The sequence below is a fragment of the Hypanus sabinus genome, chromosome 19, assembly GCF_030144855.1.
Source record: "Hypanus sabinus isolate sHypSab1 chromosome 19, sHypSab1.hap1, whole genome shotgun sequence".
Classification (NCBI taxonomy): domain Eukaryota; kingdom Metazoa; phylum Chordata; class Chondrichthyes; order Myliobatiformes; family Dasyatidae; genus Hypanus; species Hypanus sabinus.
The window spans coordinates 7,200,400-7,228,109 of record NC_082724.1 but is presented as its reverse complement, the minus strand read 5'-3'; the positions used below and the strand labels follow the sequence as shown (position 1 = coordinate 7,228,109).

General features: G+C 46.3%; 1 protein-coding gene across 4 annotated transcripts in view; it reads right to left on the bottom strand.

Moving 5' to 3' along the window:
* LOC132377710 (plexin-A1-like) overlaps positions 1-27,710 on the bottom strand; it is a 442,266-nt gene that overhangs the window by 297,854 nt on the left and 116,702 nt on the right. The window contains exon 4 of one of the 4 annotated variants that reach the window (XM_059943960.1): positions 26,635-27,578. The exons of the other annotated variants lie outside the window; for them this stretch is intronic. Coding sequence (XP_059799943.1) covers positions 27,375-27,578 — 204 coding nt within the window. The 3' untranslated portion in view covers positions 26,635-27,374. Of the gene's footprint in view, positions 1-26,634; positions 27,579-27,710 lie in introns of those variants that run through there. 4 annotated transcript variants of the gene reach the window in all.

Here is a 27,710-nt window from a genome sequence, read left to right as displayed (position 1 = left end):
AAGCCATAGAGGCCAATCCCTGTACAATGGACACTACGGACTGCAGAAGCATTGATGAAACACCAACCATACCATCAACATGAGAGGACGATGGAGACAGGAGGTCATCGATGGCCTCCTGGAAGCTAAGAGCCCAAGTAAGTACAATGCGCGAGGGTGGGATTGCTGTAAATGAGAGGCTAATGGGCAGCACAGACTCAAAGGGCTGAATGGTCTCTTTGTGCACTGTATCTCATAGTCAAACAGCATGGAAGCAGACCCCTGGGCCCAATTGGGACTACAACTGGAGGTCAAGGGTTAAGGGTGAAAGGTGAAATGTTTAAGGGAAAGCTGAGGCACAACTTCTTCACTCAAAGGGTGAGAAGGTAAGAGTGTGGAATGAGCTGCTAGTGAAAGTGGTGGATATGGACTTGAAATCAACATATAAGAGAATTTTGGTTAAGTACATGGATGGGAGGGGATGGGTGGGGTATGGTGGGGTATGGTAGGGTATGATTCAGGTCTGGTTTGATGGGACTGGGCAGAGTAATAGTCTCGCACAGATGAGATGAGCCAAAGGGCCTTTGATCTATGACTCTAAACCTTTCTCCTTTATGATCACGACATTTAAAATTTGTCGATAAACAAGGATCAGGAAGACCAACGTGACAAAAGCTTCCCGAGTAGGAATGGAAGCTTGCTACCAGGGTGGAGTCAGCTGGCTGCAGTTACTGGACTGTGTTAGAAGAGAGTTGGGAGGTGGGAGATGTCAGCAAAGACCTCATGCACCCAGTAATTACTTTTAAAAAATGTACAATTAAATTAGAGAGCAGGCACCTCCCACAGTCCAAGAAGAATCCCTTGGGAACCAGGCAAATTTAAATTCCTGCGCAGGGCCCTATCCGAAACTTGGAGCGATATATTAAGCTAAGCCGTAACCTTCAAAACCAATCCTCAGCTTGCTGCCTGCCACAGACAGTATTCACTCACTTCCAGACATAACTCTCCCACTCCCCACCAAGATAATTCGTCCAGCTGCCCCAGGCAAGCAGGGATGAGACAGACCCGCCTCAAAGGGGTGGGGGTGGGTGGGGAGACCAACAAATGTGCTACCATGCCAACAGCAAAACCTCACCAATCACAAGGCCCATAAAGCTGAAAGACACGTGTGTTGTTCGGAGCTGTTAATCAGACTTTCCTCAAACCTCTCTCCGTCTCCATGTGTTTTTAATTTACAGTGATGCCACAGATTGAATGTATTTATGTTTTCAGGATACAAGGATCGGTAACACAAATGGGAACGTTTGGCCAACCAAGCCAGCCCCATCTCTCCATGTAATCCCATCGACCTCATTCATTTACTTAGAGCAAGGGTTCCAAACTGTTATTATGCCATGGACCCCTTCTGTTAATTGAGGGGTCCATGGACCCCAGGTTGGGAACCACCGATTTAGAGATACAGCACGGAACAGGCCCTTCCAGCCCAAACGAGCCACACTGCCCAGCGACCCGCCAATTTCACCCCTAGCCTTAATCACAGGGCAATTTACCAATTAACCTACTAGCCAGTACATCTTTGGACCGTGGGAGAAAAGTGGAGCGCCGATGCGCACACGGGAAGAACATACAAACGGAATGGAACTCTGAACTGTAGAATGCCATGAGCTGTGACAGCGTTGTGCTAACGATTCATTACACATCGCTAAAGCCTACTCCCTCCATCATATCACAGTCTACCTTGTTTGGTGACCCTCACACCTACCTGTCTGCCTGAACTTTCTCTGCAATCATTTACACTACATTCTGCAACCTTTAATTGCTTATTCCTTTGTAGCTACTTCATTTTCCTTATGTCCTGGAATGATCGACATGCAAAACAAACTTTTTTCGCTGTACATAGTACACATGACAATAATAAATCAATTACTATCTTATTGATTATAGTCACATGTACCGAGAAAAAGTTATGAGGGGTATTGATAGGTTAAATGCAAGCAGGCTTTTTCCACTGAGGTTGGGTGGGACGACAACTAGAGGTCATGGGTTAAGGGGAAAAGATGAAAAGTTTAAGAGAAACCTTCACTCAGAGGGTCATGGGAGTGTGGAATGAGCTGCCAGTGCTAGTGGTGTATGCGAGCTCGATTTTAATGTTTAAGAGAAGTTTGGATAGATACATGGAGGGCTATAGTCCCGGTCCAGGTCGACGGGAGTGGGGAGTTTAAATGTTTCAGTACAGACTAGACGGGCTGAGGGGCCTATTTCTGTGCTGTACTTCTCTATGACTATGAGATATAAGGAAAAGCTTGCCTTGCATTCAGATCCGATCGTTACACAGTGCACTGAGATAGAACATAATAACTCCTAGTGTGCGTACGTTCTCCCCACGTCCGCGTGGGTCTCCTCAGGGTGCTCTGGTTCCCACCACATTCCCGAGACGTATGGATGAGTTGCGGCCATGCGACGCTGGAACCGGAAGCATGACAACACTTGCAGTCTGCCCTTTCTCACTGATCTGACTTGACGCAAATGACACATTTCTCCTTACATTTCCACGTATATGTGGCAAATAAATCTACTCTTTAATCTTTAAAGTGTAACGGCTGCAAAATAAGTGCTGTACAGGTAAACAATAGAGTGCAAGATCGTAACGAGGTAGACCCCGAGGTCAAGAGTCCATCTTCTCCTACAAGAGGTCTGTTCAACAGTGGGACAGAAGCTGTTCTTCAAGGGCAAATCAAATCAGTCCTCACCCATAATAACGTTTAGCAAATGCTTTAAAGTAGCAGTGACTCAGATTCAATTCCCGCCACTGCCTGTCAGGAGTTCACGTGTCTGCGTGGGTTTCCTCCGGGTGCTCTGGTTTCCTCCCACAGTCCAAAGGTGTGCCAGCTGGTAGGTTAACTGGTCGTTGTAAATTGTCCCATGATTAGGCCAGGAGTAAATCGGACAGTGCAGTTCGAAGGGCCGGAAGGGCAAATTCTGCTCTGTATCTCAAAAAATAAATGAAATTGTAGCAGCCAAACGAGTGACCAACCTGTATGTCACTGGGACTCGGGAAGAGACCTGACCTCCAGGATGGGGTGGGAGCCCATGCAGTCACAGGGAGAAAGTGCAAGCTCCACACAGAGGTCAGCAGCGACTGAGGTCCGTGGAGCCAGAAGGCAACAGCTTCACAACCTGCGCCACTGAGTTGCTGTGACTGGCTCCATCTAGGGATTAACAGCAATTAGATGACTAAGCCTGGAACCTTTTGGTTGTTATTTTTAATTCGATCGGAAGGAGGATGTTTCACCATCTCTAGAATGCTCAGTAAAGTTGGAATATTCTGAGATACTGTATTCAGGCAGAGACGTGAACTTTTAAATTCATCCAAATCAAAAAGCAATTTCAGCACTGATCAAGGTTTTATTAACTCGTTGATGTTGGCTACCATTCACAGGCCACTGTTGTCACATTTGGAACACAGAAGTCTTCAGAAAGTGGTGGGTATGACCCCGTCCATCGCAGGCAAGCCCTCCCTACTGTTGAGCACAGTTACAAGGAGCAATGCCATGAGAAAGAAGCATCCATCATCAAGGACTCCCACCACACTCACCACTACAAATGGGAGGCAGGAACAGGAGCCTCAGGAACAGCTATTACCCCTCAACCATCACGCTCCTGAACCAGCGTGGATCTCGACACTGAACTGATTCCACAACCTGCAGACTCCTCTTTCAAGGTAACTCACACTCACAGTATTATTTTTTTTATCTGTACGGTTTGTCTTCTTTTGCACACCGGTTGTTTGTCAGACTTCGTTTACAAGTACAGTACTGTGCAAAAACCTTTAGCACAAATATAGGGAACTTTTGCACGGTACTGTTGCTGCAGCAAGAAACAAATTTCACGACATATGGTAGGTGCTGAAAAACCTGATTCTGAAATGGGTCCCTATTGTGGACTGAGAGTGGGAAGGCGGCAAGGAGAGGGGAATCATGGTTGGGGAAAGGGGAAGGGAGAGGCGAGGGAGGGACGGGGAAACACCAGAGAAACATTCTGTAATGATCAATAAACCAAATGTTTGGAATCAAATGACCTTACCTGGTGTCTCAGGGCTGGGTGAGTCTGCACCTGCGCCAACCCACACACCCAGCACTCTTTCTCTGCCACCTATCCCACACCCCTCCCTCATCAGTCCGCCCTCCCCATTCCCAACATCCTTTGATCCTGCCAGGTTTACAAACTCATTCTCTGCTCCACTTGACAATTAGAGTCCTGTGCAAAAGTCTTAGGCACCCTAGCTATATACATATATGTGTGCCTAATAATTCTGCACAGTACCGCGTGTGTAGTTGTTTCCCTATAAATTCTATAGTATTTATTTTCCTGTAAATGCCTGTAAGAAAATGAATCTCAAGGTAGTATAGTATATCACGACATCTACGTACTTCGATAAGAATCTCACAACTGGGACTGATCAATGGTTGAAACAGACAATTTGGAAGCCAGAGGCATTCCTAAAGGAAAATGAGTGAGAATGTAAATTCCAACTGTTTTAAATTTATTACCAATGTTGGGTTTAACCTTAGACAAAAACTATTTGCCAAATAAACTAAGAGAATTTAGAGTCTATGGCTCTACATTCAAGACCTATTAGTGTTTTAAAAACTAATTTCTTGCAAAACAATTTAGTGTGTGAACATCAAGAACAGTAAAGAGTTATAGCAGAGGAGGAGATTCGACCCGTCCTATCCATGCTAGCCTGTGAGAAACATGGCTGTAGCCCAACTTTGCAGGTCACATTCCTGTAGCCTTTAACAAACTTAAGACACTTCGATTACATTATAGTCACAGAACAACGACAGCACAAAAAGGCCCTTCGCCCATCTACTCTGTGCTGATCTGGTCTTCTGCCTAGTCCCATCTACCTGCCTGTTGCCCGGGAAATACAGGCGAGGGCAGCGTCGGTGGTGGAGGAAGGGAAACCCTGTTCTGTGAAGGGGGAGGACATCCCTGATGTCCTGGAACGGAAAGCCTCATCTTGGGATCCGATGCAGCAGCAACAAAGGAACTGGGAATAGGGAATGGCACTTCTACAGGAGAGTGTGGGAAGAGGTATAGTCCAGATAACCATGGTTTATAAAAGATATCGGTAAACAGTCCGACCCCAGAGATGGAGACAGATTTTTCTTTTCAATGTTGCAATCAATGCCACATCTACCACACCTGCCGGCAGCTCACACCAGCAGGAAAGAAACTCCCCCTCAGGGTCTCCGAAAATATCTCACTTTTCACCTTTAACCTATGACCTTTAGTCTCACCTGACCTGAGGAGAAAAGGACTGCATGCGTTACAGATGGATAAACGTGGAAATTATTGGCGATCTCATAAAGAGGTTGCTTGAATGAACCTCCCAGCGTTACCCAATGAACAATTCTGTCAGTATCTGATCAGTAGAAGGCCGGGAAAAGCTGGGACTGTTTCCCCTGGAGTGCAGAAGGCTGAGAGATGATGTTATGATGGTTAATGAAATCATCAAGGAGCAGGGATCAACTTTATTCAATGTAAACACTTGCGTGTATCAGGAATTTGCTGTGGCGTGTTGGTCAGGGTGCAACATGAAGAATAAAGAATTATATAAAACTACAGTTCGAGGTTAAAGTACAGATATGGAAAAAATGTGCATAAATAAATAAATACCAGCATGTATTTTCTATGTAAACAGCATTACAGCAGCTGCACTGATGCCTGGCTTCATGTTTTCATAAAACTCCAGTGCTGAACACTATTTGCTCACTTTTATTGTTTGCATGATTTGTTTTATTTTCTCTCCCTGCGTGTTGGGTGTTCGATGGTCTGTTTTTAATGGGTTCTTTTGGGGTTTGTTTGTTTTCTGGCTGCCTGTCAGGAGACGAATCTCAAGGTTGTATATTGTAACACATACTTTGATCATAAATGTACTTCGAACTTTTTGAACTTTGAGTTAGAGGTTAAAGTACAGATCTGGAAAAAAATGTGCACAAATACATAGATACCAGGATGTATTTACAACGTAGACGGGGTTATACAGTAAACCATGAGGTCCATAGGTAAGGTGGAAGGTCACGTTCTTCTCAAGGGAGAACAGTGTAAAGCGAGAGAGCAGACAATTAAGGCGATTTAGAGAAACAATTAAAAGGGGGCAGCAGTGCCCAAGGGGTATGGTTTTCAGACGGTGATGGAACAAGCTGCCGGGGGAGCAGTAACCTGCAACGATGGGTCCAATTGCTACGATAGAAAGCCATTTGGACAGGTACATGGATATCAAAGAACATGGGTTCCCAGACCCCTCGGTTAATAGTATGGGTTTAAGGGATTTAAAAAAATGTTGGGAACCCCTGGATAAGCCAAATGAAAATGGAATTAGATCAGGGAGGCACCTTGGTCAGCACGGACTAGTTGGGCCGACTGGCCCGTTTCCCTGCTCTACAGAATCATACAACAGGGAACCAGGCCCCTCAGCCGACCCATCCATGCCAGCCAAAATGCCCCATCCAAACAAGTCCCATGTGCCAGTGTTTATCCAGAAGATTCTGAACCTTTGCAATCTATGCATCAGTCCAACTGTCCTGGAAAGATGGGGTTGACGTGAAGGATATTTCCTATAGTGGAAGAGTCTAGGACCAGAGGGCACAACCTCAGAACAGAAAATCATCTCTTCAGAACAGAGAAGGAGGAAACACGAGGAAATCTGCAGATGCTGGAAATTCAAGCAACACACACAAAATGCTGGAACACAGCAGGCCAGGCAGCATCTATCGGGAGAAGCACTGTCAATGTTTCAGGCCGAGACCCTTCATCAGGACTAACTGAAAGGAAAGATAGAAAGAGACTTTCTTAATATCTTTCTATCTTTCCATCTTTCCTTTCAATTAGCCCTGACAGAGGGTCTCGGCCCGAAACGTCGACAGTGCTTCTCTATATAGATGCTGCCTGGCCTGCTGTGTTCCACCAGCATTTTGTGTGTGTGAGAGATGGAGGAATTTCTTTAGTGAGAGGGTGGTGAATTTGCGGAGTTCATTGTCACAGACAGCTTTTGAGGCCAAGTTAATGGGTATATTTAAAGCAGAGGCTAATAGGCTGTTGATTAGTCAGAGCATGAAGGGATATGGGGAGAAAGCAGAAGAATGGAGTCGACTGGGAAAGTAAATCAGCCATGATGGAATGGTGTAGCAGACTCAATGGGCCGAATGGCCTAACTCTGCTCTTATGTCATATGGTCTTTTAAATGTTGCTGTTATATCCACCTCAATAACCTCCTCTGGCAGCTTGTTCCATATACAGACTACACTTTGTGTTAAAAAAAGGGGGACCCTCCAGTTAAATCTTTCCCCCTCACTATAAACCTCCAATTCTTAATTCCATAACTGCAGGGAAAAAAGACTTTTTTCATTAATTCTATTCACAAATATTTGCATTCGATCAATCAGAGCGGTCAATCCAACAGGGCTTGATGGGCTGAGTGGCCTTGTCCCACAGCTGGTGAGGCAGGCAAGAATGCCCATGGTTAATGGCCAGCCCTGTATATGCAGCAGCATTACTGGTGTAAGCTCTGAACAGAGGATTAGTGGAGCTTAATGTGTCAAAAGTTACGTGATGATACTTTCAAAACCACTTTCAGCCTCACTGCACTTTATTCCCCGAAGACTTCCATTATTTCCGGAACAGTCTCCGGATTATTTACTCCAAGAGCTTCACAGGATCTCTCCCTCTCTCTCACTCTCACTCTCATGCACACACAAACAAAGGCGCTGTCTTATTCTGAATAATCCATATTTAATGTTCATGAATATTCTGAATCAACTTACCCAGCTATCAACTCATGCGTAATTGGCCTAACTTTGAAAATTGGATTCATCAAGATTACTGTAAAAAAATTCTATTAATTTGGAGAACATAAAACAGCATGGATGGCCTCTGAACCGGGCTGACACACTCTGGGAGGGAATCATTAAGGAAAATAACATGTGGAAGTGGAGGATGCAGGTCCGATTTCAACACTTAGGGGAGGTTTGTATGAGGTGGATGGAAGGGGTATGGAGGGCAAGGGACCAGGTGTGGGTTGATGAGACGACGCAGAATGGCAGTTCAGCACAGACTAGATGGGCCAAAGGGCCTGGTAGTGTGCTGTAGTGCTCTAGGACTCTGAGCTCCTTCGACCACAGGTACTTGATGTGCCTCTCACCACAGAGAAGTTCAACACCGTTGTACCGGCTGGGAACACAGGAGACTCCAGGAAGCAGACTGACAGACTCATCCAGCGCATAACAGGCCCTTCAGCCCACCAAATACATGCCGACCATCAAACTCCCACTCACTCCCGTTCACTCTGCTACACGTGGGCATGGAACCAAATGGGTGAATCACCCAATGTAGGAGTTGGGACACTATCTGGCTGCTGTACAGGACTCTGGTGAGCCCACACCTGGAGTACTGCGTACAGTCCTGGCCAACCTATGATAAGAAAGATGACATCAAGCTCGAGGGGGTGCAACAATTTACAAGAATGTTGCCAGGAGTCGAAGGTAACAGACATGCTGGGACTTCATTCCTTGCAGTTTAGGAGTTACATAGGTTATATTATATATCTGCATAAATTTACACCTTTAGAAACATAGAAAACCTACAGCACAATACAGGCCCTTCGGCCCACAATTCAGTGTCGAACATGTCCCTATGTTGACCATGGATATTGCGTCCTAGCTGTCTAGATGCGCAAGCTTGGGCAATACGATACGGAGAGCAAGTTTCCCCTCTCTACGCATCTAATGAACCCAAAGGAAAGGCAGAGACTGATACAATTTGGTATCAGCAGCGTCACAGGAGTTGCCCCAACATTGAGCTCAATGTAGGACCGCCTTAGGGACTCCAGATTTTCCCTTGGGTTTGCTCCTTTCCTGAGTGGGTACAGCTGCAAGGCAGCAAAGGTTTGAGATCAGTTTTCCTTCTCCTAGGCTGACGAGCCCCATCTGTCCGAAGTGACTTTGCCTCACTTTTATCTGTATAACATCTTGAGAGGCATAGGTAGGTTGAATGCACACAGTCCCTTACCTAGGGAAAGAGTATCAAACAATAGAGGGCACAGGTTTAGGGTGAGAGGAGAACTAAGTGGCAACTTTTTACAGAGAAGGTGGTGTGTATGTAAAACAAGCTGGTTGAGGCGGGCACATTGCCAACATGGGTTAGGGACTATAGTTTTGTCAGACTCTGGATCAGGGTGTCTTTGGTGGCCCTTTGCTGTTGCCTACATGATGGGGGAGTGGAGGGGTTAGTGCTTCTGCTGGCCTAAGTGGAGAGGTGAGCGGTGGGGGCGGGGGGCTTTGGACTTTTCTATCATTCTTCTCTGGGGTTCGTTTTACAGATGTCTGTGAAGAGTAAGAATTTCAGGTTGTACTCTACATACATTTTCTGATCTCAAAATGAAACTTTGAACATTTAAAAGATGCTTGGACTGGTACACGGATAGGAAGGTTTAGAGCAGGGGTTCCCAGCCTGGGGTCCACAGACCCCTTTGCTTAATGGTATTGGTCCGTGGCATCAAAAAGGTTAGTAAACCCTGGTTTAGAGGCAGGTGGGCCAAGAAAACTCAGTGGCTCCTTTATGAGGTGCCTCCTATACTTAACAAGTCAGCCACTGAGTGTATGGTTGTGGCCTTCTGCTGATTCAGCCCATCCATGTTCGATGGACTGTGCATTCAGAGACACTCTTCTGCATGGTTATTTGAGCTACTATCACCTTTCTATCAGCTTGAACCAGTCTGACCATTCTCCTCTGACCAAACAACAAGGCGTTTGTTCTCCACAAGCCAGCTGTTCACTGGATTTTTTTTTTGTTTTTCGCACCAGTCTCTGTAAACTCTAGAGACTGCTGTGCATGAAAATCCCAGGAATCAGCTGTTTCTGAGATACTCAAATCACCCCGTCTGGCACCAACAATCATTCCACTGTCAAAGTCACTCTGATCACATTTCTTCCCCATTCTGACGTTTGATCTGAACAGCAACTGAACCTCTTGACCATGCCTGCATGTTTTTGTGAATCGAGTTGCAGCCACGTGATTGGCTGATTAGATACTTGGACTAATGAGCAGGAGAGTAAATATGTCCAAAAAAATAGCCTCTGAGAGAACAAGCAAATGGTACTAAAATGGGGATGAAGGAGTTGGGCAGCAGGGCCCATTTTGGGCTCTATGTGACTAACTTGAATCAATTTCCCTTCCAAAATGTTTTTGATAGAGAAGAAACATTGGGGAAAATCGTGGTGACTTCAGGGACAGATTCCAATAAGCATGCCACATAGCACGCTTTTTTACCATGGCAACTGCACCCAGCAGTCTCATGATACATTTGTGTGTTACCCAGTGGCCAGTAGGAAACAGTCCAGGGTAGAATATGAACCAAAGTGATACCCAAGTGGCAGATGTGTGTTCAGCCCGGAGAAGTGTGAAGTGATTCACTTTGGAAGTTTGAATTTGAAGGCAGAATACAGAGCTAATGGCAGGATTCTCCACAGTGTGAAGGAACAGAGGGATCTTGGAATCCTTGCTGGGTCTGGAGGACCTGAGCTACAAGGAAAGATTGAATAGGTTAGGACTTTATTCCTTGGGACAACGGTCACTGAGTGGAGATTTGATTGTGGTACACAAAATTAAGAGGAGTATAGATAGGGTAAATGAATGCAGGCTTTTTCCATTGAGGTTGGATGGGACTACAAGTAGAGGTCATGGATTAAGGGAGAAAGGTGAAAAGTTTAAGAACATCAGGGGGAACTTTTTCACTCAGAGGGTGGTGAGAGTGTGGAACGAGCTGCCAGCGCAAGTGGTGCATGTGCACTTGATATTATCATTTATGAGAAGTTTGGGTAGGTACATGGATGGTTGGGACATGGAGAGCTGTGGTCCTGGTACAGGTCAGTAGACAGTAGGTGCACGAGGAGGCCATTCGGCCCTTCCAGCCTGCACCGCCATTCACTGTGATCATGGCTGATCATACACAATCAGTACCCCGTTCCTGCCCTCTCCCCATATCCCTTGACCCTGCTATCTATAAGAGCTCTATCTAACTCTCTCTTGAATGCATCCAGAGACTTGGCCTCCACTGCCTTCTGGGGCAGAGCATTCCACATATCCAACACCCTCTGGGTGAAAAAGTTTTTCCGCATCTCTGTTCTAAATGGCCTACCCCTTATTCTTAAACTGTGGCCTCTAGTTCTGGACTCACCCATCAGCGGGAACATGCTTCCTGCCTCCAGTGTGTCCAATCCCTTAATAATCTTATATGTTTCAATCAGATCCCCTCTAATCCTTCTAAATTCCAGGTCAATGGGAGGAGGCAGTTTAAATGGTTTATGTATGAACTAGATGGGAAGAAGGGCCTGTTTCTTTGCTGTACTTTTCTATGTTCATAGATCCCTCAAAGTTACAGCACAAGTTGAAAGGGTTCTTTAGAAAGGATATGGTGCGTTAGCCTTCATCAGTCAGGGATTGAGTTCAAGAACTGCTAGATAATGTCGCAGCTCAATAAAACACTGGTTACACTACACTTGGAGTACCACATTCATCTCTGGTCACCTCATTGTAGGAAGAATGTGGAAGCTTTAGAGAGGGTGCAGAGGAGATTTACCAGGACGCTGCCTGGACTAAAGAGTGTGCCTGCTTGAGCAAGCTAAGGCTTTTCTATTTGGAGTGAAGGAGGATGAGAGGTGTACAAAATCAAGAAGACAGCCAGAAACTTTTCCCCAGGTGGGAAATGGCAAATATGAGAGGGTATAATTTTAAGGAGATGGGAGGAAAGTATAGGGGGATGTCAGATGGAAGTTTTTCGCCCCACATCGAGAGTGGTGAGTGCGTGGAATGCCCTGCAGGGGGAGCTAGTGAAGGCAGTTGCATTACGGACATTTAAAAGGCTCTTAAATAGGCACGTGGATGATAAAAGTGGAGGGCTTTGTAGGAGGGAAGGGCGAGATTGGATTAAAAGGTCAGGATAACATCGTGGGCTGAAGAACCTGCAGTTTGCTTTATCGCACCACGTTCAGTTTTGGGTGGAAGGAGCCGTTTACCTCTAGGATGAAGTATCCAGTCCTGCAAACACTAAGTTAACATTGCAGGAAGTGCTTGCTGCAAGGACAAACAAAGGGCCTTTTGTTACGGTTTGCAGGAACCCTGCCAGGTAGTCTAAAGGCCATGGATTAGTACCCCACACTAGAGATGCCAGGATTAGATAAACGGGCACTCCCACTTAGTCCCAAGGGATTGTCGCGAGGGTAAACCTCTCCCCTTGCAGTCTTAAAGAGACACAGAATGGAAACAGGCCATTCGACCCACTGAGTTCATCCCAACCACCGACCGCCCACTTACGCCATTGGCCAAAAGGATTACCGTTCAAAAGATTAGCTTGATTTTGTCACACGTACATTGAAACAGCAAAATGCAACATTTGCATCGATCACCAACGCAGTCTGAGAATGTGCTGGAGGCAGCTCACGTGGTGTTAACATGCTTCCGGCACCAACATACCACCGCAACAGACAACTTGCTGCTCTAAACCTGCACAGCCTTGGACTGTGGGAGGAAATCAGAGCACCCGGAGGGAACCCACATTGTCACAGGGAGAATCTACAAACCCTTTACAGACAGAGGCAGGAATCGAACCCCCAATGTACCAACTGCCCACCTTCAAACACTCATACCATACTTCATTCCTTTTTTATTCCCATCAGCCCCAGAGACGCTTCCTCTCACCCACAATTTACGGTGGCCTGCGTGTGTGTCTGTGTGTGTGTGTAGGATGTGGGAATACACCGGAACGCCCGGGGGAAAAGCCCAAACAGCAGGAGGGAGATTGTACAAACTCCACGCAGACGAGTGTCAGAGATCAGGATCGAACCAGGGTCTCTATGAACCAGCCACTCTACCAGTTCCCACACCACCATTTGAGCATGGCAAAAACAGTAACTGCTGCCTCTGGAGTGATACCTCTTCCCGACGGGTGCCACGGAATCATTCCGCAACACCCTGCGGTTTGTGGGATCGTGCTGTGCAAACCAGTGCCCGCTGCATTTTCCCATCAGCGCGTCGACTACACCCTATAGGATTAGAGCATAAAACTATTATGCTTCTTTGGATTTTAACTTTCTCCGCGCTTGTTTCTTTTACACAATCACGTGTGTAATTGTGGTGTATTTTTCAGTAATTGCAGTATAGCTGACTCAGTGTTTTTCTGCAAGATTCTTTGCAGTCGGTGTCACACCGCTGAATCTCACTATTTCATAAGTTACCTCTTATCAGTGGAATGTCCTTGGTCTAACTGAGTCAAGGGACTGAGTCCAAGATGACACTGCAGCTCCTTGAAACCCTGTGGAGGAACAACAGGGACTTGGGGTACCCTCAAAGTTGCCACTCAAGCTGATAGAGTGATTGAAAAGGCACATGATGTGTTGGCCTTCCTTCGTCGGGGACTGAGTTCAAGATGATATTGCAGTTCTATTAAACCCCGGTTAGACCACGCTTGGAATATTGGGCTCGGTGTATGTTATGTTGTTTATTCATTCCGGCACAACTTGGAATCGGCCCTCAAACATGAGAAGATCTGCAGATGCTGGAAATCCAAAGCAACACACACAAAATTTTGGAAGAACTCAGCAGGTCAGGCAGCCTCTGTGGAAAAGAGTAAACAATCAGTGGTTCAGGGTGAGCCCGATTTAACCCCAGCCTAGTCACTGGACAATTTACAATGACCAATTAACCAACCAACAATAAAAACTCCTTACAGGCAGCTGGTACAGCAAAACATACAAGCCGCTAGGCTACCAGGTCACCTCAGTTCTGTTCACTTCCTTATAGGAAGGATGTGGAAGCTTTAGAGAGGGTGCAGAGGAGATTCACCAGGATGCTGTCTGGATTAGAGAGGGTGCAGAGGAGATTGACCAGGATGCTGCCTGGATTAGAGAGGGTGCAGAGGAGATTCACCAGGATGCTGCCTGGATTAGAGAGGGTGCAGAGGAGATTGACCAGGATGCTGCCTGGATTAGAGCGGGTGCAGAGGAGATTTACCAGGATGCTGTCTGGACCAGCGAGGGTGCAGAGGAGATTTACCAGGATGCTGCCTGGATTAGAGCGGGTGCAGAGGAGATTGACCAGGATGCTGCCTGGATTAGAGCGGGTGCAGAGGAGATTTACCAGGATGCTGTCTGGACCAGCGAGGGTGCAGAGGAGATTGACCAGGATGCTGCCTGGATTAGAGAAGGTTGCAGAGGAGATTCACCAGGATGCTGTCTGGATCAGAGAGGGTGCAGAGGAGATTGACCAGGATGCTGCCTGGATTAGAGAGGGTGCAGAGGAGATTTACCAGGATGCTGTCTGGATTAGAGAGGGTGCAGAGGAGATTGACCAGGATGCTGCCTGGATTAGAGAGGGTGCAGAGGAGATTAACCAGGATGCTGCCTGGATTAGAGAGCATGTCTCATGATAATAGATTGAGCCAGCTAGAGCTTTTCTCTTTGGAGCGAAGGAGGATGAGAGGTGACTTGATGGAGAAGTACAAAATGAGAAGAGGTATAGATAGAGATGACAGCCGGAGACTTTTTCCCAGGGTAGAAATGACTAACAGAAGGGAGCACAACTTTAAGGTGATTGGAAGGAAGTATACAGTTTAGGAGGGGTTGTCAGAAGTAGGTTCTTTTCACACAGACAGTGGCAGGTGCATGGAACGCACTGCCAGAGGTGGTGATAGAGGCAGATATGTGAAGGACATTTAAGATACCCTTAGATAGGCACAAGGATGATAGAAAATGGAAGGGTAAGTAAGAGGGAAGGATTAGATTGATCTTAGAGTAGGTAAAGGTTCAGCACAACATCGTGGGCCGAAGGGCCTGGACTGTTCTGTTCTATAAGACGGCCATGATTTCTTTGTTTCTTCTTCTTGGTTTCTGTACTCTTCTTGTAATATTGAATGAAACTGCGGAAACTACTTCTGAAGCAGCTCTGGATCGTAAATCAAGATGCAACAATACTCGAGCGCTCCAGCAATCTTCAACGTGTTTCGAGGTTACAGAAGGCAGTGCGTTAAGAGCCACTCCATTTAGTCTGGTCTTGGCTGTCGAGGAAAGGCAAACCCTGGCACCGTCTCCCTCCCCGGCAGCACTTCTGCTGTGCCTGTCTCCCACTGCTCTTTCACTAATGGGCACGCTTGTTGTGAATAATGACTGCTCCTATCGGCCGGGTGACTGAAGATCGCACCCACCCCCTGCCAAAGGAGCAGCGCTCTCTCCGCCTGCCGCTGGACCGGATCCACCTCCCTCCCAGTGGCAGTCCATCTCGGACGCACGTCGTGGGACCGTAACAGCGTTGTGGCCCAGAAGCACCTCCCCAGACATACTCCAACATTCCTATCCACTGCCCAGTTTGGGTGTCAATGATCTATCCCATCCATCTTACAATATTCTCGACCCCCCACCACCCCACCATCAGGCAGGAGGTATCGTAGCATTAGGACAAGGACTGATAGGACGGAAAACTGCTTCATCCCTCGGGCTGTTCAACGACTGAACTCCCTCACACCACCCAGATCTCACCGCATACGAAGGACCAGTTGAGTTATGCTATTTACTTGTTGACTTGTGCATCATAACTGCACCTTATTATTCGTTAATTTATTTGTGGTAATGTTGCTTTATGTGTTGTGGGTGAGCTATATGTATTGAGTTATCTGCAGCTTGGTCTGGAAGAACATTGTTTCATTTGGCAGTATACACGCATGTGGTTGAAAGACAGTAAACGCACTTGAACTTGAATACTTTGTGTGTACTTGGATAATAAATTTACTTTGAACTTTTGAGTCATTATCATTAAAACCAAGGAACCCAAACAGAAGGAGAAATTAAGCACAACTTTGATTAACTCATTTGCTTCTGGAAGGATTCTTAGTAAATAAAGACATTTATTTCCGTAGCATATCTTAGAACATTCCAAAGTCAAAGTGGAGATGATTGCTCCATGTCATTATATAAAGCTCCATTAGATCATCGTGTAGCCCGTGTCCCAGTGAAACTAAACTCAGCCTATTTAATCTCCCATTTCACGGCCCTCCACTCCAGATGTACTGAATCCCTCCTGCACTCTCTCTACCACTGCGTCACCCTTCCTGTAGCGTATCGACGGGAGGTGCTCCCTCAAGACGCTTGTTGAATAACAAACCAAACCAGTTAGTATGAGCACCGACATTGGATAATTAAACGACAGTTATTGAAGGATGCACAGCCACGTAATCGTCAGGGTGTCAATGGTTGGGTACCTAACTGCAGGGTGGTAGGGTGGAGATACGCCTTTACATAAGGAGGTGTGAGACGCTCATTCCTTCCGCTAGCCTGCTGGTCACCCTTGGGCAGGGTGTAGCACTCACTTAGCCCCCGATCAGTGTCACAAGAAGCCATGGGAGCAGATGGCGGATGGTCATATTAGCAGCCGGTGCACATCACAAGTCCTGGTTATGTGACCACTGATGCCAGGCAGACTATCTGTGAAAAGTATTGATAATGGCTGGGGTCACCCATCTTGTAAAGACTCTGCCTAGCAGAAGGCAATGGCAAACCACTCCTGTAGAAAAATTTGCCACGAAAGGACCACGATCGCCCACGTCAGACAACGTGGCATAAAATGATAATGATTAGATAGAGTGGATATGAAGAGGATGTTTCCAATGGTGATAGAATCTGGGACCAGAGGGCACAGCCTCAGAATAGAAGGATGAGATGAGGAAGAATTTCTTAAGCCAGGAGTGGTGAATCTTTGGACTTCATTGTCACAATAGTTCTGGAGGCCAAGTTATTGGGCATATTTAAACCAGAGGTTGACAAGCTCTTGATTAATCAGGGTGTCAAAGGTTACCAGTGAGAAGGGATTGAGAGAGAAAATAAACCAGCCATGATCAAATGGCAGAACAAACTCGAAGGGCTGAATGTCCTAATTCTGCTCTGTTATCTTATACTTCTAGTGCTGCATTCCCAGTTGACACTGGTCTCGCACCACAAAGGTACTCAAGACAAGCAATAGCTCAGCTTGGGAAGGTTGTCGGGAACTGATAATTCTGAACAGCGCAAGCAGCTGGAAATGTACTTATTATCACAGAATGCACCAGAGCAGCTTAGTGGAGAGAGTGATTATTTAACGAAACCCTTTCCGAGACAACGAGAGCCATTAAGCGTCCAACAGAAGAAGCAGCAAGTCGGAATACGCAACTGACTGAAGGAGCAGTGGTCTCTGTTGTGTCGGCAGCGAAGACAGGCCTGAACTGTAGCAACAATGACTCCATTCATTGCAACGAGAGAATGGGGACATTGATGCTCCAAAGCATCCCTCATTCACAGGCCCCTGACCCCTAGTGGCCCACACGTGACTCCCGTCCCACGCTTAGCGATCGACTCTTCACACCCTCCACTCGAACCCCTTCCATTTTTATCGCGTCTTTCAATTTAAAGAGCCATTCTCAGGAATGTCACTGCACAGCATGCAACATTAAAACTCATGAGAAAATTGGAACAAAGCCGTGAATAGATTTATAGAACAGTACAGGCCCTTCGGCCCGCGGTGTTGTGCTGACTTGTTAACCTACCCAAAGATCAATCTAACCCTTCTCTCTCACAAACCCCTCCATTTTTCTTTCATCCATGCACCCATCTAAGAGTCTCTTAAATGGCCCTCATGTATCACTACCCTGGCAGGGTATTCCCCGCACCCACCACTCTCTGTGTAAAAAGCCTTCTTCCGACATGCCCCCTGTACTTTCCACCAAACATGGTAAAATCCTGCCCGCTTGACTTGGCCATCGCCAGCCTGGGAAACAGGAGCTGACTGTTTACTCTGTCTATGCCTCACTATTTTATACACCTCTATCAAGTCACAAGGCAGTGGTTGTCGCTCCCCAGAGGCCTGACCTCTCCCACTGTCATGGAAACGGCATTGAGCCTGGGCCTGCAGTGTAGGCTTCGGCTTCGGGTTGGATGCCAGACTGCAATAAATCAAGGGGCATGGAAGCGCGGGGGTGGGGGCATCCGCCCAAGGTATCTGCCGGCTTCTATTTCAAACCCCAGTGAATGAGGCTGTGCAAGTGATTTATTACCATCCCCAGCCTGGCCCTGTGCGTCTCCGCCCTACTCCTGCCGAAAGATATCTGCATAGAAAAATCCCTGTGTGCGTATCTATAGAGCGAGGGCCATAGAGCACAACAGCAAACAAACAGGCGCCTCAGTCCGTCTGGTTTGTGGCAAACTGTCATTTGCCTTGTCCCTCTGAACTGCTCCTGGATCATAGCCCTCCCATCCCGTAAACATTGCAATCGAACCCACATCCACACTCACTCGCATCACCCTCTGAGCAAACCCTCATCAATGATAATAAACCAGTTCTGGACTTTATGATGCAAACCCGCTGAACCTAAACACACAGACAGAAACAACTCTGACATTTACAATGCAGGCATGCTGCACGGAATAGGCCGTGGGCACTAGGACCCCGTAAGGAAGAGCATCCCATCCACAGCCAAATAGCTGGTGACCTCTCCCGAGGTGACAGCGCTCTGATCCATCCGTGCCAACTTTCAATGAGCAAGTTAAGATCCTGGCAGATTTCTACAGCTCTACCACAGAGAGCATTTTGGCTGGTTCTATCATTGTCTGGTACGGAGGGGCCACTGTACCGGATCAGAAAAGACTGCAGAGGGTTGTAAACTCAGCCAGCTCCATCATGGGCACTGGCCTCCCCAGCATCAAAGGCATCCTCAAAAGGCAATGCCTCAAAAAAAGTGGTTTCCATCATTAAGGACCCCATTACCCAGAACATGCCCTCTTCTCATTTCTACCATCAAGGTGAAAGAAGAGGAGTCTGAAGACACAAACTCAGTATTTTAAGAACAGCTTCTTCCCCTCTGCCATCAGATTTCTGAATGGACATTGAACCCATGAACACTACCTCACTATTTTTGCTCTCTTTTCACATCACTTATTAAAACATATATCCATTACACACACACACACACACATATATATATAAAAAAAATTCTCATTTTAATTTATAGCATTTATTATGCATTGCACTGTGTTGCTGCCGCAAATAAATTTGACAACCTATGTCAATGGGACTTCACGGTGCCATGGCGGTTAGCACGACACTATTACAGCTCAGGGCAGAGTTCAGTGTTCCGTTCCAGCGCTGTTCTGTAAGAAGTTTGTATGTTCCTTCCCGCAAGTGTGTGGGTTTCCTCCAGGTGCTCTGGTTTCCTCCCACAGTCCAAAGATGTACCGGTTGGTACTTCAATTAGTCACTGTAAACTGTCCTGTGATTAAGCTAGGGTTAAATAGATTTGTTGGGCTGTTAAGGCCTGTTCAGTGTTGTATCTCTAAATAAACAGCAAAATAAATAATAAATCAGATTTGGATTTGGATCCAGATTCTAACTTAATTGAAGCCCGGGACGCCACACACAAAGGGAGGGCGCGGAGTGTTGGAAAGCAGCAGAGCCAAGAGCAACTCCCATCAAAGCTCAGGAGTCATTCAAGCAATCGCAAGGACGGACAGTGGAGGTCTGCCGCAATCCCAGAGGAGCAGAGAGGCCTCAGGGGTAAACCATTTCATGTTGAAACCCGCCTGCTGAGAGGGTGACGGAGGCACTTTGGGGCAGCATGTTGGCGTAACACAATTACAGCGTCGGTGACCCCGGTTCCATTCCCGCCACTGTCTGTATGTACGTTCTCCCCATGACCGCATGGGGTTTCCTCCGGGTGCTCCGGTTCCCTGCACATTCCAGAGATGTACTGTTCAGTGGGTTCATTAGTCACAGTGTGTAATTGGGCAACGTGGGCTCGTCAGGTCAAAGGGTCCATTGCTGTGCTGTATCTCTAAATCAACTTTTAAAACCTCCTGTTTGCCCAAGTTTGATCCATATCCCTCTAAAAAGTAATCTCACTTTAACGACTCTTTATCTCATGTTCTTGTTATTTATTACCATGTAGCGGTGTGCTGCACGCAGCGCTAAAACACGGAGTCGGTAAACCGCAATTAAAGATGATTTTATTCGAACTTCACAGCCTTGCTTTAAAGCCTCCCTCATCCCGCCCTCCCCGGGCACGGATGCTCCAAGAGACACGTACTCACAAACCCCCGCAGGCTTTTTCCCTTTGTTGCGGACCTGGCCTTTGTGCCTGCGCGCTGGCTATTTGTGAGCCAGTTCGAGTGCGCTAGGAAGTGGGTCGCCACAACCATTTATTTATGTTTGCATTCGCACAGTTTGTTGTCTTATCCACTCTGGTTGATCTTTCATTGATCCTGTTATAGTTACAATTCTATAGATTTGCTCTGAGTATGCCCACAGGAAATTGTATCTCAGGGTTATTCATGTAGTTTGATAATAAAAGTTACCTCACACTTTGAACTTCTTAATGTTAAGGTAGCTATTTCAGCCACTTCCTCTAGCAGATCATTCCATATATTGATCACCACCCACCCCCCCCCGCATCTGAAAATGTTGCCCCTCCGGTTCCTACAAGCTCTCCCCGCTAAGGAGAGGTGAGGAGATTTCCCAGGCCTGTACTATGCTGTAATGTTCTAAACCAGGGATTCCTCAATCTTTTCTTCTGCCATGGATTCTGCCATTAACCAAAGAGTTCATGGACGGTAGGTTGGAACCCTGCAAACCTCTAGTTCTCCAATCCACAACCCTGCGCACATTCACTCTGCAAGTGAATCTCTGTAAGGTTACCCCTCATTCTCCTACGCTCCAGTGAAGAGCATCCCAACCGGCCTAACCTCTTTCCAAAGGCATGTGGGAGTCCTCGTGCAGCGTTCCCCAAAGGTTAGCCTGCAGCTCGAGTCAGCCGTATGCAACGTGAGCATTCATTTCGAGAGGACCAGGATATTAAAGCAAGGATGTAATGCTGAGGCTTTACACGGCATTGGTCAGACCACACTTGGAGTGCGTTGAGCCGCTCAAGGCCACAAACCGGCACTGGAGAGGGTGAAAAGGAGCATTACAAGAATAGTTCCAGGAATGAAACGTCCAGTTTAAGGCAGCACTGGTAAAGCACAGCGACGGCTTGCTGGCAGCAAACAAAACTAGTAACTACTAACCACACTTACTCTGGACAACGATCAATGCAACCAGTAACTTCCATTTTGGAGTTGAGCTTTAGAGCTGAATATACGACTTGGCATTTTTTGCTGTGTGAACTGACGTTTCAAAGGTGCCGGACCGTTGCGGTGTGGCACGTACGAACCAAGTCAAACTGACGAGGCCCAGGACTAAGACCAGGGAACGAGCCCGTGTTTGGCACTGCCGGAGCAGGCTTGGAGCGGATTCACAGCAGCAGCAAGGCAAGCTGAGGCGTGGCGAGGCAGAATCGATTTAAGCACCAGGCCAGGTTGAAAAGGTCAGGGATTCTGGGCCAAGGGCAAGGGACGGGTCGGTGTTCAGCCTGCTGCTTGCAAAGTTTAATCACCTTCGTGCTGAACTGAGGCTGTGGCCTGTAACTAACGGGCTCCTGAACCTGCTGCAGCAATGAACTGGTTTCATGGCTGTGGACTCACTTTAGTGAACTAAGATCTGATTGTTATTTGTTTACTTTCATTTTTGCACGATTTGTTCTTTTTTTTGCACATTGGCCGTTTGGCAGTCTTCGTTTGGATTTCTTTGTTTTGTGGTTACTTGTAAGGAAACAAATCTCAAGGATGCAGACTTTGATAATAAACATACTTTGATCCTTGAAAGGATTAATGTAGGAGGACATTTGATGGCCTTGTGCCTGTACTTGTAGAAGTTTAGAAGAATGAGGAGGGATCTCACTGAAACCCCTAGACAGAGTGAAGGAATCTAGGATCAGAGGGCACGGCCTCAGAACAGAAAGATATTCCTTTAGAACAGAGATGAGGAAGAATTTCTTGAGCCAGAGAGTGGTGAATCTCTGGAATTCATTGTCACAGACGGCTGTGGAGGCCAAGTCATTGGGTATATTTAAAAGGTTGATATTTTGTTGATTAGTGAGGGCAACAAAGGTTATGGAAAGGTGGCAGGAAAATGGGGTTGAAAGGCAAAATTATCAGCCATGGTTGAATGGCAGAGCAGACTCAATGCGTCAAATGGCCCAATTCTGCTCTTACAGTATGTTATATGGTCTACGTATGGTCCAAAGCGATTGCTGATCATGAGCTCGTGCCCCACTACAGGGAAAGTCTGGTACAGTACGGCACAGAGGGAACTCTGTCTTTCCTGAGGGAACGTCACCCACATCCCAATCTGCAGTGGGATGCAACAACCTCACGACCATTTCTTGGAAGGGGAAGTTTCTCTGATGCTTTGGCTAATACACTGTCCCCTCAAATAGCATCGCTAAAACATGTAACACAATCCTGCTCTCACTGTTGCTCGTGGGATCTTCCTGTGTTCCCTCCCTCTCCCTTCCCCCATCCCACTTTCACTCTCTCCTCTTCTAGCTGCCTATCACCTCTCTCATGTTTGTTTTCTTCTACTGCCCATAGTGATTTCCCCTTACATTCCTTCTTCACCTTTCCTGCCTATCCCCTCCCTGCTTCCCCTCCCCACCCACCTTGATCTTTCCTCTGATTGGTTTTCCACCCTCCCCACACCTTCTTTATAGGGCCGCTGCCCCCTCCTTATTCAGTCCTGACGAAGGGTCTCGGCCCGAAACGTTGACTGCTCCTTTCAACGGAAGCTGCCCGACCTGCTGAGTTCATCCTGCTTGTTTGTACGTGTTGATTTGACCACACACACCATCTGCAGTGCACTGTGTGTTTCCTGTGTATGAAATGGCTACTGGGTTTGCTGTGCACTTTGCTTTCAGAGGGTTGCAAACTCAGTCAGCTCCATCGTGGGCACGAGCCTCTCCACCATCAAGGGCAACTTCAAAAGGCGATGCCTCAAAAAAGAACACCACCCAGGACAGGCCCCCATCTTATTGCGACCATTAGGAAGTCTCTAGACCCACACTCAATAAATTGGGGGGGGGTGGGGGGTGTGAAATATATATTCACACACATAACTATATATTTATTATCATTTATAGTACATTTTACGTGTTGCACTGTATTCTACTGCAAAACAGTAAATTTCACAACTCACGTCAGTGATAATAAACCTGATTCTGATTCTGAGGCCTGAAGTGTTAAGACAAGCTACAACCAGAATGGTCATACGCAGAATGGTAAATAAATAGGACACTCTGTACAGCCAGAATTCCTTTGGGAAATGAGCTGTCTGTGTCTCCGGGTGCTCCGGTTTCCTCCCACAGTCCAAAGGCGTACAGGTTAGGGTTAGTAAGTTGTGGTATTGTACACTGGGGCCGGAACCATGGCAAAAGTTGGCAAGCCACATATTTCACTATATGCTTCAATGTAGGTGCAATAAATAAAGATAATGTTTAATCTTTAGCACATAGTATTATGTACTATGACAGCATTATACTATCGAATATTTAACTGTATATCGTAGATGCATTTTTATGTCAACTTGTATAACTACAGAATATTTTTATGGTCTGCTAATAATATTTTATGTGTTGTATCTGATATATATACTGTGTTTTCAAACTGGTCCCAGAGGAACATAGTCTTGGTTAGCTTGTCTACGGCTGAATGACAAAAAAACCCTGAACTTAGTTCCGCTGCACGGTGAATGAGTGATGGCATACAGAGACCACAGAATCAAAGTTCAAACCTCGAAGTACATTACTTATCGAAGTATATGTACTATATACAACCCTGAGATTCGTCTCCTTACGGGCAGGCACAAAACAAAGAGACTCAATAGAACCCATTGAAAAAAAGACCAGCAAACACTCAAAGTGCACAGGAAAAAACCGTGTAAACAATTAAAAAAAAGGAAATAACATTCAGAGCAGAAGCTCATGAAAATGAGTCCATGAAGCCAGTCGTCACTACAGCCAATTCAGGGGTGCTTTAGTTTAAGGCCACAGCCTCAGTTCAGCACAGAAATGAGTAAACTTTGTGGGGTAGCGAGTTGAAGCAGCCTACCCCTTGTCCCTAGCCCTGACACCCTGACCTTTTCAATCTGGCAGGGTGCTTAAATCGTTCAAATATTGGGTCATTCCCTGCTGTCGGATGTAGACCGTGTCACTTCCATACACTCTCGGGCCTCTGCCCTGCTGCCTCAATTCAGACCATTACCCGTCTTTTCCAATTCGGCTCAGCACTTAAATTGCTCAAACCTCGGGCCCCACTACCTTGACTCCGCCTCACCTCCGTTCAATTTGTCGCTGTTCCGACGCATTGAACCACCTTCAAATCCACTCCAACTAAGGCCAAACATCGGCCCGTTTCCCGATCTCCAGGCCTGGACCCCAGCTACCTCAATTCGGCCCATACGTGCCAGGCCGAAACCAACCTGCACCTTCAGATTTCAGTTCACACTGCAAAAATGCCAGGTTGTACTGGCGGCTCAAAGGCTCAGCTCCAAAAGAGAAGTTACATCTGAGTTTAAATAGCGAATTGAGGGTTTTGAAAATAATTCAGAAAAGGTCCCCACAATGTTTGAAAGTCTTGACGAGAATCAGAAATTGAACAACTGATTTTCTCTAAATCTAAACATAACATTGCATAACCGTTGAGCATGAGTAGGAGGAGAAACATCTTTCCATTTAATCAAAAGCTTCCTCCTAGCTATAAGAGAGCTAAAGGCCAAAATAAGTAAATCAGATGCCTTCAACTTAATATCTTGTCCTGCAACAATACCGAATAGGGCCCTCAGAGGGTTAGGCTTAAAATTGACTTAAAAAAATAAGGAAAAAGTTTGAAAAACTTCCTTCTAATATTTTTCAAGATTCAGGCAGGACCAAAACATATGAATTAATGAAGCTTCTTCATTATTACTTCTGTCACAGTAGGGAGATATATCTGAATAAAAATGAGATAGCTTATCCTTAGTCACATGAGCTCTATGTACCACCATAAGTGGTATGAGGGAATGACGAGCACATAGTGATCAAGTATTTACCAGTTTAAAAATTTAATTCCAAGTTTCCTCAGATATCAATGTCTGTAGATCGTGTTCCCAAAGATTCTTAATTTTGTCTAAAGGAACCTTAAAGGGACCTTTTCTGATTTATTTTCAAAACCTTCAATTTGTTATTTAAACTCAGATGTTGGCTATTATTAATTTTTAGTATATAATAAGGTATTATATAAAGAAGGTGCTTACCTTCTTTTCTTCTTAATGAACGGCTTCGGTCTTGGTAGGGGTTAGATTTTTTTTCTTTTGTAATAAATTAGTTTAATATAACTATTGATTAACTTATATGAATATGGGGTAATGTAATTGTTATTATGAACCTATATAATGTTAGTGGTGTTTTTTTTTAATCTTTTCCGACCTCTTATATATACTTTCTTGTACTTCCTCTATTTAGAAACTAATAAAAATATTGGAAAAAAAGCAAAAGAGAAGTTACAGGCTTTCGATCACAGTGGTCATATCTGAGAATACGTGTGATTAATACAATCATTAATACTTTTGTCTTTTGCTGGCCCATCTTAAACCGGAAGGACAGGACATCTCCAGTTTTTTTGAACTGCCTCAGAGACTTGGATGTGCCAAATAAAGGGGAGGCAAGAAGTGTGAGATCTTTCGTTTTAAGACAGAAGTTACAGACATCTAACAGCTGCTGCTGTGGGAATAAGCGACCGAACAGACAGTCCTGCAGAGAGACATGTGTTACTGCAGGCCCTCGGTGACTGCGCCTGCATTAACTGGTTCGCTACCACGATCTGCCTCACTTGCCCGAGACCTGACCGTCAGCCCAGGGGGACTGCAGGCGCAAACCACTGACCATCGTAGAACACCAACAGGGATATTCCCTGCCCTGAGGTGAAACAGGCACAAATTTACCCTTGGAATGTGGGGATCAAACCAGGACAGTCTGTTTACAATTATCCCTGGAGCCTGTAGGAATGCAGCCTTCCCTCGTGCTGGGATCCGCCTCAAAGCTCCTGGCAATGAAGTGTTTGAGGTAGTGGCTGTACCATCTGTTTTCATCCTACCTGGAGCCTTTAGAAGCAAATGAATTTTAATTTTATTGTCTTCTCACTGAAACCCTTCTTATGTGAAATAACTGGGCTGGTTGGACTAAAATTTTTGCACAGTCCGGAAGAACAAGAGGCAGTTTTATTCACAGTGTCAGAGCGAGAAGATCTGTTACCTCACACCTCCCCCGACTTGGATTTTGCACCTTAAACCCTGAATTTATTCCGGGTGCTCCAATTTCCTCCCGTATCTCAAGGTCATATGGAATTTTTTGCTACAGAGGGCTCTGGCAATTAGGTGGATTCAAGGCAGAAATTGATGAGGTTCTTGACTGGGAGAATGGGGTTGAGTGGAAACAAATACGATTATGGCCTTAACTCATTCCCTGTGTCCTCATCTGCCCAATCCTCCATACAGTCATCTCCTCACAGACAAAATTCCCCCGCCCCCCCCCCCCCACAATCCACCAACTCCCAGTCAATGTGAACGAAGCAACAGGAACACAGAGAGGTGACACGTGTTACCTTTAATGCAAGACATTTGTCTTCTAATTGCATATGTAAATAGGAAAATTTGCATGCTAATTTGCATGCCCCTCCCTGGACCTGCTTCCCCCTTGGAGGCACTCGTCTCCGAGCCGGCACTCAGCTGGTTGCCTGCCGCCCAGACCTTTCACTGCCCTACTGCTGCAGGAGGCACCCCAACCCCAGCCTTGGCCCCAAGCTCCCCGATCTCCCTCTGCAACACCCTCGAATCCAAGTCGGGGGGGAGGAGGGAGGCTTCCTCAGCACCAAAGGTTAAAGACCTCAATCTGAAGAGGACCATCCCCATGAGGAAAGGCCCTGGTGGGGGTGGGGAAAGAAAGGAGGGTGGGAATGGAGAGCTGGAGGTAACTCTGTGGATCCCAATGCAGGATCTCAACCCGAAATGTTAAACAGCTCCCTTTCCTCCACAGACAGGGCTCCACCATCCAGCCCCTCCAACGGTTTGTCAGCTCCACCACACTCCAGCATCTGCAGTCCCTCGCGTCTCCAAACAGAGGGTTCAAAACTATTTGCCACACAGTGAAATACACCGTTGTGTTAATGACCAACACAGTCCGAGGATGTGCTGGGACAGCCTACAAGTATCACCATGCACTCTGACACCAAAGGTAACTGAACAACACAGAATCAGGTTTAACGTCAGTGACATATGTCCCGAAATTTCTTCTGCGGCAGCAGTACATTGTAATACATAATAATAAAACAACTGTAAATTACAGTAAGTACATATATTTTTTAGAAAGTTAAGTTAAATAAGTAGAACAAAAAGAGAAAGAAATAGTAATAAGGTAGTATTCATGGTTCAATGTCCATTTGGTAATTGGATGACAGAGAGGGGAAGAAGCTGTTCCTGAATCGCTGAGTGTGAGTCTTCAGGCTCCTGTACCTCCTTCCTGATGGTAGCAGTGAGAGGAGGGCACGTCCTGGGTGATGGGGGTCCTTAACGATGGTCCTTTTTGAGACACCACTCCTTGAAGACATCCTGAGTGCTCTGGAGGCCTGTACCCAGGATGGAGCTGATGGAGTTTACAGCTGTCTGCAGCTTATTTTGATCCTGAGCAATGCCTCCTCCCCCCCCTCCCCCCCCCCCATACCAGACGGTAGTGCAGCCAGTTAGAATGCTCTCCACGG